Here is a 12748-nt window from a genome sequence, read left to right as displayed (position 1 = left end):
GTGGTGGCACAGGGGTGATTTGGTGATGGGAAACCCGTGGGGATTACAATTGAGATGAAAAAAAAATGTGCAAAATGATGTAAAAATAAACTTTTTTAATAAAATAAAAAAAAAATTACCAATATCAGATTCAGCCCAGATTTTTTTTTTTATTTCATGACCTCAGGCTGAGGCATGAGATTTGGAACCTTGCAAAGTCCCCTAAGTGATGCTAACTTGTAGCCACAGTCACAAACCACTGGCTTAAGCCACAGCAACTTCCACCTTGAAAACAAATGGTGAGATTATAAATTGTCCTAACAATCATGTCAAAATGAATAAAAATGCTAGTAACAGTGACAACTAGTTTCTTGAGGGCTTCTATATAAACCTGGTTAAATTTATTACATTCAGGGCCCTCCCTGGTGGCACAAAGGGTTAGGACGCAGCACTGCAAGCTGGCCACAGAGGCTTCAGTGGGAGTTTGATCCTGAGTTCGATCCCCAGCCACGGAGGTGAACCAACAGCAGACCTCTCCTGGTTCACCTACTTCTCCCCTCAGCAATGTACTTACTCGATCTGCCTGTTCTGCTCCCCCCTGTATCTCTGGTGAAGCCTTTCACTACCCCTGTATCACTGGCTTGTACACAACCTAGTTCTGTATGCAGAAATAAATAAATCTTAAAAAAAAAAAGTTTAAAAAAATTATTATTCCTATATGAGGAAGGGATTATTATGGTTACCCATTTGAGAGATAAGAAATCAAAATAAAATCCACTACATAGCTTTCAAAGTCACCCAGGATAGAAACAACGAGAGCAGGCAGCTTGGCCCCAAACTCATGCTCTGAACCACTCTTCTGAAAGTACCAGCCCCGTCCAAGGTCTCTTGAGGAATCTTGAGGAATCGACAACCCCTGCTTCTGACCAGAACAGTGCTCACTTTAACCACCCATGTTTAATCACAATGCACAAATCCTTTCACTCCATAAGTTCATTTCCTATTTCACATACTGTTTTTGTGCTGTTCATTTTTCTTCAGGCGTGAGTCTCTGAACCTGACAGCTGGAAGAAGAATCCAGAAGCAGAACCTTTTACCAAGCCCTTCATGCACCCTGTTCCACCCACTTCCCTGACCTCACTCCCACCACTCTCCCCAGTTTACACACCAAGTGTACTCCTCCTATAAGACTGTGCCATCTGAAGGCCTCCCTGGTAGCACAAGGGATTAAGTGTCAGCAGTATGAAACTATCCAAGCCACTGCAGCACGAGTGCAGCACAAGTTCAATCCCCAGCCAGGGAGGTGACCCTCATGGCACAACAGACCTCTCATGTCTCACCCACTGAAGTGTATTTCAGTACATCTGCCTGTTCTGCTCCCCACTTTGTCTCTGGTAAATCTCTCACCCCCCACACCACTGGCCTGTATCCCAGCTCTTGTATGCATAAATAAACAAATATTAAAAAAAAAAAAGACTGTGTCATCTGCTATTATCTACTCACTCTCTCCGCAGATCCTTGCTCCTTTTCAAGTGTCTATTCAAGTTACTTCCTAAGATGCTTTCCCCCAAAAAAGGTCATTTCTTCTCCTCCCTGATTTCCTAACACTTGACCTTGCCTAACTTTCTTCTTGGCACACCATTTGCCACATAACTTACTTTCATTCTTATTTACTATCTATCTTTCTAGAAATTACACACTAGAATGAAATCAGTCTTGGTCTAAATCACTACATCTCTAGTACTAGAACATTTAACAAAAAGCACTCCATATTTGTATATCTAAATGAGTACATTCAGAACGTGCAATCACACAATGTATTTCATAATTGACTATTTATAACCCAACAGGAAAGGTATTAACTTTTAAAGAATATATGATATCATTAATTTGCATTCTAGTGGTTCTCAATGGGAAAAATTTAATTTTGCTATCTGACAACCATCTTTAGTTGTCATTTAATTTGCAACCAGTTTATTTACATTTGAATGTCATTAGAATTATTTTGATGTGTAAATTGGGTTCAAGCAGCAGACAGGATATCAAGGAGCCAAGCTGACGTTCCCAGATTATACTGTGGTTGTACATAAATCACTTAATCTGAGTCATTCTTTCTACTTACAAAATGGAGACACTGTTCCCAGACCCAATCCCACCAAGTTCCTTGCTAGGGTAAAGCATCTTGAAAAGTAAACATTTCACCTCAGTGATAGTTGGTAAAAGAACAAAAATAAAGCTGAGGGTAAGTAAGACCATGTTTTAAAACATACATTGTAACATGTATGTTTTAACACATACAGAAGATATTGATAAAATAGAACATGTGACAGTAGATAACATAAAATTCTAAAACTCTTGCAACAAGACTAGGCTGAAGGGTCAAATATTAATCCAGAAAAGACATGAGCTACTTCTTTCCACTGAAGAAAAATTCAGTTAATTGCTCATCAAACTTTAGCGATGTAGCAAGACTTTTCAAAAGCTATAGATTATAAAGCACTTAAAAGAACATTGAGCTTTATAACAAAAGAACACAAATTTTTCCACCCTGGTTTAAAAGAAATAATAATTACACAATGTCTACCATAAGCACATTTCAATCTTTTTTTTTAATCTTGGCACATGGCGCATGGAAGATGAAGCTGCTTTGTTTCCCAATCAAGTAACACAAGTAGAAGACATGGGTAGATATTTATGAATTATAAATTTTGTATTATAAATTATAAATATCATATTATAAATAATACACTGCAAGGTATTGTATTATACCTTCGAAAGGAGTAATAAAGCTTGCAAGTTTTAAACACACTCATTCCACCCAAAACCCCATGTCCCCACCCCTTTTGCATATCAGTGTCCTTTCATCAAGGATATTCTCCCTGCCCACCTCCATCCCTTTTTCTCTGAGTTCAGAACTATGTGGTCATACTTAGTATCATTCATGTCCCGTCACTTGCCCCAAGCAGGGCTGGGCACCATGTCCTATGTTCACTACTGAAACCCTTACCCAGCAAACTACTGAGGAGGACAGACTCCACTCTTCATTGTCTGCATGAAAATTCAGGAGTGGAGAAGTGGCCAAAGGCAGAAAACAGTAAACCTAACTCTTTAAATACCAAGAGAAAGAAGAAAAAGATATTTGAGACCCTCTTAATTTACCACCATTTAACATCTCAATTCCAATTCCTCCCTGATGGCACAAGGAGTTAAGTCTCAGCACTAGGAAACTATTCACAGCCACCGCAGCACGAGTTCAATTCCCAGCCAGGGAGGTGACCCATGTGGCACAGCAGATCTCTCCTGTCTGCTGCTTAGACCTCTCATACCCGCTGCTCCCCTCAGCAGTATGTTTCAGTAGATCTGCCTGTTTTTATCCCCACTCTGTCTCTGGTGAGTCCTCTCACCAGAGAGGATTCTCCTGCATCTCTGGCCTGTACCCTAGTTTTTATACATATAAATAAGTAAATCCTTAAAAATAAAAAAATAAATAACATCTCACCTCCATATGGGTAAAAATTTTCCCTGCACAGTTCTTAGGACACTGTCTGCCTATTTACCTCTCTTAGCACATGTGTGGCCTCTTCCAACTTCAACCAAAGTGGAGGCCTCTCTGATCTGGAGAACATTAGCAACTAACCTGAGGCAGTGGCTGCCTGCAGTGCACCAGCCACAGTTCTGACTCTACAGCCTGGGCCCCAATGGTGGCGGCCACAGACAGCCACTGTGACCCTCAGTGTGGGAGGAGAAGGCCGCTTGCACAGGCACAGTTAAGAAGAGCCCTAAATCACTGACTTCCAATTACTTCTGTTTAAGTGGCAGCTTTTCATTTCAACTCACAGAGATGATATGTTTTAAAGGTATAGTAAAAATAATTTGAAAATACAATACCTCTTGACGGCAGTGTCAAATAATACACAAATGTCTGGACTCTCAGTCAGTCCCATACTTACCTCACTCACGTACATAACCAGCAATCCAAAGGCCATTGCCATTCGTGAACCACAGTTTGAATAGCAAAAGCATGAAAAGTCTTATCCCTCAAAGTCACCCCACTCACAAAGAAGGTGACAAAGACCAGAATAGATCAGAAAGGGGTTTTCTGTGAAGTTATTAATTAATAGATTCTTGATGGTCTAGAAATGGAAGTGACTATTAACACATCAAGTCCCTTTGGTGGTTTCTCACTTCACAAAGCTGTCTGTATCTCACCTGAACTTTGTGACACCCAACAAGCATTCTCACTCAGCTTCAGAACACAAATTCACCATAGAAAATGGGCTGAACTGTCCACTGGCTGATGGAAACTGGTCCCCCCAACACACATTGACCAGATGGGGGGGAGGGGCAGAGGGATTGCTATGAGCCCAGGTCTGCAGGAGAGACACTTACGCTCTTTGGAATTCAGGGATGCTAAAGATGGCCTGCATGACCGAGCTGAGATAGCAGCTGTTGCCCAGGTTCTTGAGACCTGTGTACCCAGGGCCATACATGGGCTTCAGCTTCGTCCCCGTTTCCTGGATCACTTCCCACTCGCTGACCCTTGGCTTGATGTCATTGTCCCGGAGCCCATTCTCTGTCTGGGGCAAAGTCGTTGAAGAAAAAACACTTTAACTGCGATTATTAGTCAGAGATCATGGCCCACGAATTACTTCTAACAGTGGTGGATATTTCCGCCTTTTTGTGTCAATTGAACAGCAAAATAACCCAATGACAACAGCCAATGTGGCAAAAGTTGCACAGTGATGTAAAGATATTTAATGCCACAGATATGTATACTTAAAAATAGTTCAAATGGTAAGCTTTCCGTTATGTGTATCTTATCACAATAACACTCACACTTAAAATATTTAAAAATAAAAGGGAGACACTAAGAAGAAAGCAAACTAGAGGGGGGAAAAAGACAAGTAGAAATTGGGACAAAAAGAAACAAGTAGAATTAGTTCGGGGCAATATATAATACAACACAGTAAGCATACAGGCAAGGCATTTGGAGAGGAATGCAGAAAGAAAAAGTTGTGGAGTTTGGGATGTATCTCAGAATAGAAGGGAGAGGTCTAGAGAAGGACAGAGAAAATAATGCAAAATAGACATGAGTGAGAAAGAAGAGACCGAGCACAGAACAGGAAGACAGGGAGTCAGTGGGCTGAGAGCAAAGAGCCAAAACAAAACAGTACATTGAGCTAGCTTCTCACAGGGAAAAAAATATTACATAGTCATGACCAGCTTGAAAACATAGTATTAAATGAAGCAAAGGTTTTCCATCAACAGGAATGTGCTAGATTATTCTTTCCACCCCCAAGGAGCACAGCTTTCCTTCCTGAAATTAATTAAAGTAATGTTGGTCACAGACAATTTTAAAGGTCATCTCTGCATACCTTCTTCCTTCAGTGAACAAAGAGTGATTCATGCCACTCTTCATGAAAGGAGAGAAAAATTTTACAAGTAAACTCCATCTAAAGCAAAATCATAGTTGGTGAGATGCTTTTTTTATTATAACATTAAAAAATCTTAGTTGGTAAAGAAAGGGAAAATACTAATTAAATTCAAGAAGGAAAAGTAAATATTCAACTGTAAAACTTATTATAAAATAAATATAAAATAAAGAATCATGCTGGAGGAGCTGCATACTAAGAAAAACAGTTTTCTCCCCGCAAAATGGGAATAAAGACAGGAGACCTCACCCCATGCATATGAAGCATGTCGATTCCAAAATGTGCTAAGTGCTTGGCCAAGTGAGGATCCAACACAGGTTCCTCTTCTTGAAAAGAGTAAACATCTAGAGAGTGAAGAAAAAACAAGCACGGAGATCGGTTAATCAAGTCATTCAGAATTCAACTTCCATATACTCTGCTCCAATCAGACTTGGGGGTGATCAAGGAGCAAAACAAAACCAGGGTCTCCCTGGTGGCACAAGGGGCTAAAGTACAGCTGTGAAGCTCTCCGCAGCCACGGAAGCACAGAGTTCGATCCCCAGCCAGGGAGCTGGCCCACATGGCTCAGCAAAGCTCTCCTGTCCTGCCTGCTACTCCCCTCAACAAGTGTATTTCAGTCTGCCTGTCCTGCTCCCCACTCTGTCTCTGGTGAATCCTCACTCCCCATCCCTCTGGCCTTCACCTCAGTTCTTGTATGCATAAATAAATAAATCTTTAAAAAAAGTTACACCCCAACTGAGGAAAAGACAGATAACAAACAATAAACAAAACCAATAGGTGTTTTTTGTGAATCTAATGAGAGAGCAAGTTTTTGAAATTTCAGAAAGTAGTTTTTAAAAAGGTTTTCTGAAACAAGAAAAAAAAACTGTATAAAGTCCAACTAATTTAAAATGAAACCTGTATAAATGCCCAACGTTTGATTTTTCTAACCATAACCACAGTGTCATAACTCAGTCCAAGAGGAGGAGAAGGTGTCCATGGCATGGTGAACTCTGTTCCTCAACAGGGAGAACACACGGGCCCTACAGGCCCTCTGAACCTGGGCTGAGGTGTTGACCCCAGGGCAAAACAAATTTTCACCTGTGAAACCCTTCATAGTCTCAGAATTACCCCCTCACTGACTTCCACCTCCCTTCTTTCCTGTCAGTATCCACCTCTCACAATGTTGGTGAGGGATTTGTGAAGACTGCAAGACTTCCCAAAGGTGAACACCTTGTAGCGCCAATGGAAAATTATGATGGGTTTGGCACAATGGGGCAACTCCAGCTACCCCAGGCGCAGCCCCGCTTCAGGGCCTGAGGAATAGGCATCTGGGGTTCCTCGTCACCACTCATAGCTCACTCGCACTGAGAAGCTCTAGCAACTCTTGGGATTCTAAATATCATCTTGTGACAGAGCCCCCAGACCTGAACCCAGATGCTCAAAGTGGCCTCAAAGCAGCAGCATCACCTGAGAGCTTGTTGAAATGCAGAACCCCAGGTCCCCTCACAGAACCAGTAAATGAGAAGTGGCATTTGGATGCGATCTCCAATATAGGGTGAGAAGCACTGCTTAGTTTTCAAAAACAATCTAAAGCGAAGGAGGATCTATTTTCTTTCTCCAAATTATTCCCCCTTATTTGTTCTCACACATCAGTGCCTTGTGGGTGACCTTTTGACAAAACCCAGATTCCTGGACACACTGTCACCCCAAAGGAAGTCTGTCTTTGATCATCAGTAGGTTAAACAATATATAGCTTTCTCTTCTACCTCTCCTCCCCTGGGGGCTCCCTTTTTTCTTTAGTATTTATTTATTTATGCACACAGAACTGGGATACAGGCCAGAGATGCAGAGGTGGTGAGAGAATTCACCAGAGACAGAGTGGGGAGCAGAACAGGCCAAATGACAAAGTACACTGCTGAGGGGAGCAGCAGGCAGGTCAGGAAAAGTCTGCCGCCATGTGGGTCACCTCTGGGGCTGGGGATCGAACTCATGTTAGAGTGGCTTTAGCTTCTTAGTGCTGTGCTTTAACCCGCTGTGCCACCTGGGAGGGCCCACGGGACCCATTTTAACTAGTGGCTAGAAGCTTCCACTTATATATATATATATATATATATATATATAATTCAGTGTTCTCTAAAACAAAACAAAAGTTCTCCAGTCCAATCAAGGAAAAACTTCCAAAGCTTAAATGTTAAAAAAAATAACTAAAATGGGCCCTCCCTGGAGGTGAAGGGATTAAAGAGCAGCACTATGAAGCTATCTATAGCCACTGCAGCAGAGAGCTCTATGCCCGGTGTAGGAGGTCACCCACATGGCACATCAGACCTCTCCTGACCTGTCCATAGCTCCCTTCAGTAGTGTACTGTCAATCTGCCTGTTCTGGTCCCCACTGTCTCTTGTGAATCCCTCACCTTCCACACCTCTGGCCCGCAACCCAGTTCTTGTATGCATAAATAAATAAATATATATTTTTTTAATCTTGGCACTAATAACTTGAACCAATAAATTAAAATTTTTTTTAAGATTTATTTATTTATGTATACAGAACTGGGGTACAGACCAGAGGTGCAGGGGTGGTGAGAGGATTCACCAGAGAGAGAGGGGGGAGCAGAACAGGCCGACTGATGAAGTACACTGCTGCGGGGAGCAGCGGGCCAGTCAGGAGAGGTCTGCTGCGCCATGTGGTCACCTCCAGGGCAGGAGGGAATAGAACTCATGAGGAAGTGGCTTAAGCTTCCCAGTGCAGTGCTTTAACCCACTGCACCACCAGGGAGGGCTCGGCCTTAAGATATTTTTAATCTAAGACAAGTGGTATAAAAATTCCACTCAAATACTGGATGGCAGTAAAAAGGACACCCCCCAAGCATTTTAACTTTAGTTATTATTAATGAGGGGACTGTTTTGCAGACAAGATTGTAGGCTTCTAAGTATCAAAGTTCTATTAGAAAATAATAAAATTGGGGAAATCGCACCATTGGCATTGGCCTAGGATTTTGAAATCAGTATCCCAGTACCCTATGATACTTAGCCATTTGACACATTAAGAAATTAACATTTTCATTCCCTAATCATTGACTGATTCAAAGATAAAGCAATGATTAGTACAGACACAAAAGGTAGTAATTTCTTAACTCAATGATAATAACAATTTAGTGAGGGCCCTCCCTGGTGGTGCAGTGGGTTAAAGCATAGCACTAAGAAGCTAAAGCCACTTCAGCATGAGTTCGATCCCTGCCTGCCCCAGAGGTGGCCCACATGGCGCAGCAGATCTCTCCTGACCCGCCCACTGCTCCCCTCAGCAGTGTACTTCATCGATCTGCCTGTTATGCTCCCCACTCTGTCTCCAGTGGGTTCTCTCACCCTCCGTATCTCTGGTCTGTACCCCCGTTCTGTATGAATAAATAAATAAATCTTTTTAAAAAATTTAGTTAGTAACACAAAAGAAATCTAAAAATGAACTCTGATCCTTAAACTTGACAAATATGAAATATTTGCAAAGGATATGTAGTCGTAAAAAAAATATATTTAAAGTGGACTAGGGCTGAAAATCCTGCCAAACATGTTTTTCATTGGAAAATTAACTTACCGACTTGTTCTGAACAAAGTCAAATCTTAGCTCAGAAACTACTGTAACAAATAAGCATTGCCTGGTAATCATTACCCTCCTCCACCACTAATTTGCCTTAAAACAGTGGAGCTAGGAACCCGTTAGGATGTTCACTGAGCGATCCTCTCAAGAATAGCGAATAGCCCAAGCAGTGTTTCACGAGAGCAACTACATTCATTTAGAAGTTCAGTCATTGTTTCATTTCAAGTGAAATGACACATTAAACTATAGAGAACATGAGGAGAGAGCCACAGAAGAGAAGAGATAAAAGATGATTTATAGAGCATGAATAGCCTACTGATGTGATAGCAAGTTAGAAAATAGTACATGCAGTCAGTTCCAAAATTAACTAAGGGAAATGTTAGAGAACAGAGATGGGGACTCTGACTGAGATCAAGACTGAGAACCTAGAAGGAATCAGAACAAAATGGTGGTAAACTACTATAGCTACAAGGGGGGTTTTGCTCCCCCCCTCCCAATTTATTTCATTATTTTGACAGGGAAAAACATATTTCATAAGCATTCCTAAAGATGAAATTGATCTGATTAGATGGTAGGCTGTTTGGACTGACATTACTTGCCATCTTTGTTCATCTACATGAATCAGGTCACTCGCTCACTCATTCATTCATTGCATTCAACAAATATCTACTGAACACCAATATATACAGATACTAAGGACAAGTAAGATACAATAACTAAAACACAGATCTATAGTTTACAATATGTAAGATACAGATACAATGATAAGTAAAATCAGGCAGGTCCCTGTCCTCAAAATTTTAAACATTATTATTTCAAATAGTCAGAAGAAATGCAGGTTTGGGATGAAGGGCCTCCATAGACATCTTCCTGGCTTAGGGTCAATCATGTTACTTTAGACTTTCTTCCTAAACCCCAGCACATGGTTGCAGTCCAAATCTTGCCCTCACATTCCCACACAGGAAGGAGAGAGAGAGGTAAAAAAGAACCTCAACCAGTTCTTATGTTTAGAAGGAAAAACAAAACCAGGGAAACAGGTTTTGCTGCTCTCGTTCTCACAGCTCAATGGAGAGGAAAATAGAACTCTGGTCAAACACCAAGTCACCAGTCAGAGCAGAAAGGATGGGGGAAAGTTCTCATCAAAGTAAGTGTTAATCCATCCAATCCAACCTGCATTTCCCCACCCTGCAGTCATATATGTGTGCTTGTGGACCATCTGCCACCAACCAGATAAGAAATGAAAGCTCCAGCCATAAAAAACTAGAAAAATAAACACAAAATGAATGGCATTGAGGCATTTACCATCATTGTAGTGAGTAAAACTCCCAGACCACACAAAGGCTAGACTGTAATCAGGAAAAGAACACAAGTAAATATAAAAAGACATCAATAAAAGACAACAAAAGGAAGGCAAATTTTATTGGTGTCTTCCTCCATCTCTTAAATATCCCTCCATAAATATTTACTGAGCACCTACTACGTTTAGGGGTTATGCAAGATGCTAGAGATATAACGGTCTACAGCACACAAGGCTCTCAGACCCCACTGTCTGACGTGACCTCCACTACACAAAACGTCCAGGAGCCTGATGTGCTGCTATGACATGAGGAACACCAGGAGGAAGAAGCCAGGTCAAAACTAAAATGAAAGTAAAGGTATAAAACTTTTGGGCTATGAGACACTTGAGAAAGCTTAAGCCCATGCAGAGGGTGAAGATGACCAAAGAAAGACCACCTTGAGATACGAGAGCCAAGTGGGCAGACAATGTCATAGTCACCTTGGGCATCTCTAGAAGACTCTGCTGTAATCACATGGCATTGAGGTTTCTTCTTAGATAAATTAGTTTTCACAATAAATGAAAAAACATATATAACTTCTCCTGCTTCTATCCAGTCTCACTCTCTTACCCCCAAGAATCTCTCCTTGCTTTGCCAAATCAGTATCTCCTCCCACAAGGGAGAGCTTTTTCGTTATTTGTGTGCTGATCTGCTTCTTGGTTTGTTTGTTTGTACCCATGGGGACCCAGAGTGGAATTTGACACGGGGCCCATTTTTACTATGCAGGATCCACACTGGCCTAGCCTGGGGAGTTAGGGTTTCGGGAAGAACTAAAATCTACAGTGAGACCTCAAGGATGAGCAGAAGTTTCTCACTAGACAGGTATATCCTTATTGGAGAGAAGGACACTGGGATGGTCAGATCACAGTACCATTAAATATTTGAGTCCAAACCTGCTTAGATTCCATGTTTACTAAGCAATCTTCTAAATATAATTTAGCTTCCCACGGGGAAGGAATGTACTGGTCAGAGTGACATAAACATCCCACATACGGCACTTGTGGTTCTCATTATAAACCAAAAAATAAACACCTTAGCTTTGAGACCTTACCTCTTGTCCGCTGAGTTTCCCTCAGTGAACCCAGTGAGTATTGGAGATGGAACCACTGTACCTTCATCAGGAGGTGACCACCCCATCCCAGACAAAGGGATTCAGCCCTCCTGACCTCATCTTACACAGAAATTTACTGCAAGTTTCTATTAGCTTATTTTGCTCTTAAAAAAGCTTATTATTCATCAAGTTGATTTAAGTGAAACTAAAATTAAATTGATACATCCCATGACCTAATATGAAATTAGAAAAAAATAATCATTTGTATTAAAACCAACTGCACAAAATAAGCAGAAATCAAATCCTACTTTTTACTCAAAAAGTATTTTTTTAAAAAAGAGATTATTTCTGCTAAATGAATTCAAGAGCCCTCATCACAAGGCATACAATCTGCATTGTTAGTGCCAATTTTATGGCTATTTTTTGCTTGAAACAGGAGTATTTATTCAAATAATCTCAATTATATGATTTTTTTAAAAAGCCTTTAATGCCCTTCTTTAAAAAAAAAAATGAAAAACTGTAACTATGGTAGACAGTAGGTTAATATTCTACATAACTAAAGAGTTCTTAAATACAAATAACTGAAATACACATTCTAGAGAGTAAGCCAAAGGAAATTGTAAAGAAAGAATTACTAAAGGTAAATAGTATCATAAAGTGTTAAGCCTCTCTAATAAAGCAAATTAAAAAGATACCAGATTTGGGCCATCCCTGGTGGCACAGTAGGTTAAAGCACTGCACTAAGAATCTAAAGCCACCTTCGTTCGATCCCGGCCTGCCCCAGAGGTGACCCACATGGTGTGGTGCGGCAGACCTCTCCTGGCCTGCCCGCTGCACCCCTCAGCAGTGTACTTCGTTGATCTGCCTGTTCTGCTCCCCACTCTGTCTCTGGTGAATCCTCTCACCACCCCTGTACCTCTGGCCTGTACTCCATTTCTGTATGAATAAATAAATAAAATCTTTAAAAAAAAAAAAAAGATACCAGATTAACAATGGTGTTTTTTTTTTTTAATTTTAATATCTAAAGTTGCCAATAATTTGTTGAAATGTTCTTATAAACAAGTTGTGTGGATATAAATTGCTACAACTGTTTAAAAGAAACACTGGGGAATTAAAACTTCAAAGTTTTAACCATGTGCTCATTGGAATTTATCCTTAAAAAAAATCTTTATATAAATGCCCAAAGATTTGCCAATGTACAATGTTCATTAGAATGGGGGAATAAATTATAACAATTAATTGGGGTACAGTGAAACTATGGAACTATTATGGAATACTGATAAATATTTAATGATGTGAAATATAATCTAATGTTAAAGATAAATAATGGATAAACTTTATGTAACTGTAAAAATGTGGTATACTAAAAGGATGGAAG

The 12748-nt window shown here is 40.5% G+C and overlaps 1 protein-coding gene across 1 annotated transcript in view; it reads right to left on the bottom strand.

Moving 5' to 3' along the window:
* USP13 (ubiquitin specific peptidase 13 (isopeptidase T-3)) overlaps positions 1-12748 on the bottom strand; it is a 119064-nt gene that overhangs the window by 56433 nt on the left and 49883 nt on the right. The window contains exons 6-7 of the mRNA XM_004675392.2: positions 5661-5755; positions 4369-4556 (exon numbers count right to left, since the gene is read on the bottom strand). Coding sequence (XP_004675449.1) covers positions 4369-4556; positions 5661-5755 — 283 coding nt within the window. The remainder of the gene's footprint in view (positions 1-4368; positions 4557-5660; positions 5756-12748) is intronic.

This window comes from Condylura cristata, unplaced genomic scaffold (assembly GCF_000260355.1).
Source record: "Condylura cristata isolate star-nosed mole 26May11 unplaced genomic scaffold, ConCri1.0 scaffold00003, whole genome shotgun sequence".
Classification (NCBI taxonomy): domain Eukaryota; kingdom Metazoa; phylum Chordata; class Mammalia; order Eulipotyphla; family Talpidae; genus Condylura; species Condylura cristata.
This window is presented reverse-complemented; position numbering and strand designations above follow the sequence as displayed.